Here is a 5,000-nt window from a genome sequence, read left to right on the forward strand (position 1 = left end):
ATGTGTGATTTTAACCCCAGTGAAAAGGAGGCGTGGCCTCTCTCGCTAATATGATCGTCTCTGATCAGATTCATGATGATACGTTTGTGAAAGAAAAAATAATGTTTTTCTGTATTCTTTATAAAAAAAATCCATTTTTATCCCAAAAAAGGATTTCTTATGTATAAAATTATATATTTAAAAAATAAAAGATTTTTTTGTTGTTGGAAAATTATCTTCCTGTAAAAATAAAAAAATAAAATATACATAAAAACATAAAATGGTAAAAAAAAGAGACAGATTTTACAAAATTCTGTTTAAATAATTATAAATAAATAAATAGTAAAAAAAAAATATATATATATATTTTATACATTATATATACATATTTTATATAATATATAAAATATATATATTTTATCAATCAATCAAAAATAAATAAATCCTCCTATCTGCAAATTATTTGTCTTTCTGCTTGGGAAACATTTCCTCCTTCAAAGATAACATGCAAACACACAAACACACACACCCACTTATACACACACAATCACAGTGTAAATCAGGGTAATGGTATGCAGTGTGTGTGTGTGTAAGGACATTGCAGTTTAATAAGTATCGTGTCCTGTGTGTGTGTGTGTGTGTGTGTGTGTGTGTGTGTGTGTGTACACCTGAACACCATTAATTTTCTGCACTTCCTCAAATCAGTTACACGCTGCAGCTTTAATGACATTACAGGAACCAGCGTGTGTGTGTGTGTGTGTGTGTGTGTGTGTGTGTGTGTGTGTGTGAGTCAGTGTGCTGGGAACAGTGGTGATGAGGAACAGGCCTGATGGCTTCACCACAGTAACAGAGGTATTAAGTGAAATGAGTCTGTGCTTCAGCCGTTTAAACACTAACCCCATTCCAACCCCGTCCATCTCTCCCCGGTCCATATCTTTCCCCGTCCACCTTTCACCTGTCCACCTCTCCCCTGTTTATCTCTCAGCTGTCCACCTCTCCCCATCCATCTCTCCTGTCCAGCTCTCACCTGTCCACCTTCCCCGGTCAGACTTCTTTCCAGCTCAGGTTCTGGAGTAATTCCAGTGTTTTGCGGTTTGTTTGCATTCCCCTCCCACCTTGACACCAAGCTGTAAGCGGCCATTAACTCTAGATAATGATCTAAAACCCTGGGTGATTACTGCAGTTGGTTTGGTTTTGTTTGCTTCTATAAAACCTGTCCAGTCTCGCTGTTCTAATCCTGGGTTCAGACGTTTAAACCCACGTTTACTGGGTCGCACCCGGATCCTTCTCACATCTATCGAACCACCCAGCAGACCGTGGGTGAGGTTCCTCTGACTTCCTCTCCTCTCCTCTCCATGATACAGTTGCAGCTCAGCCCATAACTACAACATAACACATTCCTCATGGTGTAAAGGGTCATTATTAGAGGCATGAACACTTCTGAAGAGATTTCTGTCCCTCTGATTTCTGACCTCAGTCTCTTAAACCACACCCTGCTCCACTTTCTGCTATTAAACACCATCTCCACCCTCACAACTACCTCCTACTTCTCATCACTGACAGTTTCTGCCCTCTTGCCTCAGTCCTTGTCGCTATTAATATTTAATCTGTCCACTGAAGGGAGGAGAAGGAAAGGAGAAGAAAAGGTGTTGAGGAAGGAAGACACATACTCTGTGATGTCATCACTGGTGTTGAATCTGAGACGGGTTTCTCCTTCTGTACCAATGCTAAATGTTTCTTAAGCACCTTCTCTGTTTTATGATCCATTCCTTCAGTTTTTATTCACTGTGTTTTTACTACAGATGTTAGCTGTCTCTCACCTGTCCACCTCTCACCTATTATTTTCTTACCTGTCCACCTCTGACCTGTCCACTTCTCACTTCTCTCATGTCCAACCTCTCACTTGTCCATCTGTCACCTCTCAACCTTACACCTGTCCACTTCTCACCTTTCTTCTGTCCACCTCTCACCTATTAATTTCCTACCTGTTGTCTACCTCTCACATAACCACCTCACAACTCTCTCCTGTCCACCTCTCACCTATTAATCTCTCACCTGTCCACTTCTACTCCAGCTGCAGCACAAGACTGCAGTGTGTTTAAAACAATAGTACACTTTATCCCTAAAAAATAACTGAGTGACGTGAAACTGGAATCATCTCTGCAGGTGTTCTGCATACTCTAATACTAACAGACATTTGGAAGCCCCGCCCCTTCCTGTTTCATGTGTTTAACACTAGTGTATTACATTTATTAGGACGGGACTGAAAAACGTCATCCAAAAACGGTCAGAATCATGCTTTCAGCTTTCAGCCAGTCACAGAGAGAGAGAGAGAGAGAGAGAGAGAGAGAGAGAGAGAGAAAGAATAAAGGGATGAATTGAGGGCCAGAGACAAACAAAGCCATTGAGAAGGCAGTGGAATGAAATGAGAAGCAAATGAAAAGAGAGATGACAGACGGTGGGATGAAAGGTGACTAGTGGAGGAAAAAAAATGATAATGAAGGAGACAAAAGGGAAAGATCAAGAGGAACGGAAAAAAGAATATAAGTATATAACATTGTGAATAGCTAATGTACACAAAACAAGCTAATATAAAAGCGGAGCAACTTGTAGCACAATTAACATATACATTAAATACACTCAACATTCATGCTCTGTAACAGCTCATATCTCATACTAAACACACCCTGATGATGATGGTGATGAAGATCTCATGTTATTTGTTTTGGTAAGATCTTGGAGACATGTTAATCAGCCCTGTGTGACCCAACACCATGTCTAATCTCTGTTACAAAAACCTCACTGCAATCCTCATGTCGCAAAAGTGGAAAGTCATGTGAAGTGTCTGTAACACACACCGTGATGATCACACACACACACACACAGGATGTGTAATACCTTCCAGTTGGCCAGCTCCTGAGTCTCAATGATCTTTATAACTGCTCCCATCAGGATTCCTGAAAAACAGCACACAGATCTAATTAAACAAGAACACACTAGAATGAAAACTTTCCTAAAGAATTATCAGTTTCTAATATCAGAAGAAAAAGTCTGATCTCTGTGGCCTTGATGAACAGAAACAAGCAGGTGAGCAGGTGTACAGGTGTTCCTAATAAAGTGGACAGTAAGTGTAGATAAACTGATCATTAACTTTTCAATATGTGTATGATCATTATTTACATACAATTCTGCATTTCCTGTGGATTGAGAGATGTGTCAGGATTAGATAGATTAGATATTCCTTAGATAATATAGCTATTTCTGATTAGAGCTTAGAGTGCTTCACTCCACTTCAATTCAACTTCACTTTCCTTAAACAGATATTACCAGTAGCTACTGAACCCCTTCTAAAAATCATTAATTCTTCTCTAAGCAATGGCTATGTGCCTGAATCTTTTAAGCTAGTAGTTCTCAAACCCCTGAAAAAAAAACCGGACCTCGACCCGTCAGCTGTCTAACTATAGACTGATATCAAACCTTCCCTTTATCTCCAAGATCCTAGAAAAGGCTGTAGCACAGCAGTTCTGTTCAGACCTGCATAGAAATAACATTTATGAAATGTATCAGTCAGGATTTAGGCCTCATCATAGCACAGAGACAGCACTGGTTAAAGTGGTCAATGACCTGTTACTGGCTTCTGATCAGGGTTGTGTCTCCTTACTGGTGTTACTGGATCTTAGTGCAGCTTTTGACACCATTGACCACACTGTTCTACTTGATAGACTAGAACATGTTGGTGTTAAAGGAACAGCCTTCTCCTGGCTCAGGTCTTATTTGACTGACCGTTATCAGTTTGTAGATCTAGATGGTGACTTCTCCATGCATACCAAGGTTATGCTCTGTGTTTCACAAGGTTCTGTCTTAGGCCCACTGCTTTTCTCCCTATATATGTTACCCCTTGGTGTAATTATTCATAAACATGGTATTAGCTTCCACTGTTATGCCGATGACACACAGCTATATGTCTCAGCTAAATCAGATGAGAGACACCAGCTTATTAAGATAGAAGAATGTGTAAAGGACATTAGTGCTAATGTGTAAAGGACAGTGGATGGTTACTAACTTCCTCCTGCTTAATTCGGACAAGACAGAGGTGCTAGTACTAGGACCACATGGAGCTAGAAGTGAGCTTTCTGATTACAGAGTAACGGTGGATGGTCTTTCGGTTTCATCTTGTCCAGCAGTAAAAGATTTTGGTGTGATTATTGACTCTGGTCTTTGGTTTGAAGCTCATGTAGATAATATCACTCAGGTAGCCTTCTTCCATCTCAGAAATATTGCTAAGACAAGAAATATGATGTGACTTCATGATGCAGAGAAACTAGTTCATGCTTTTGTTACCTCTAGGTTGGATTATTGTAATGTCTTACTGTCTGGATGTTCCAGTAGGAGCAGGAACAAGCTCCAGTTAGTCCAGAATGCAGCAGCTAGAGTCCTAACTAGAACCAGAAGATATGAACACATCACTCCTATCTTATCCACACTACATTGGCTCCCAGTCAAATTTCACATTGATTATAAAATCCTGTTACTAACCTATAAAGCACTAAATGGTCTCGCGCCGCAGTACCTGAGCGATCTTTTAGTCTTTTATGATCCGCCACACCAAAGGGTGCTGGTTACTTGGTAGTACCTCAAGTAGCAAAGGCTACAGCAGGGGGCGGAGCTTTCTCTTTCAAAGCCCCAAAGTTATGGAACAGCCTTCAGATTAGTGTTGGGGATTCAGACACAGTCTCAATGTTTAAGTCTAGGCTGAAGACACATTTGTTTAGTCAAGATTTCAGTGTATAGTTTTTCTTAGGTAAAGGAGCAGATCTGGAAGGTTCATGGTCATAGAGTGTTTGGTGAACTGGGATGTTTGGATGCTGTCATCTTACCACCCTCACATGGTCACTCGGGTCACTGACTGTGAAGTGGTTGGACGCTTTATTTCCCGGGAAGCCTTCATGTCCATCACCTTCTGGCTCTCCCTTTTAGTTATGATGTCATAGCTAGTCTTGCCAGAGTCCCTGCCTGCACTT

At 40.6% G+C, this 5,000-nt stretch overlaps 1 protein-coding gene across 1 annotated transcript in view; it reads right to left on the minus strand.

The window, feature by feature from the left end:
* slc9a8 (solute carrier family 9 member 8) overlaps nucleotides 1-5,000 on the minus strand; it is a 35,027-nt gene that overhangs the window by 21,859 nt on the left and 8,168 nt on the right. The window contains exon 4 of the mRNA XM_058409583.1: nucleotides 2,878-2,936. Within this exon, the coding sequence (XP_058265566.1) occupies nucleotides 2,878-2,936 (59 nt within the window). The remainder of the gene's footprint in view (nucleotides 1-2,877; nucleotides 2,937-5,000) is intronic.

The sequence above is a fragment of the Hemibagrus wyckioides genome, linkage group LG15, assembly GCF_019097595.1.
Source record: "Hemibagrus wyckioides isolate EC202008001 linkage group LG15, SWU_Hwy_1.0, whole genome shotgun sequence".
NCBI classification, from domain to species: Eukaryota; Metazoa; Chordata; class Actinopteri; order Siluriformes; family Bagridae; genus Hemibagrus; species Hemibagrus wyckioides.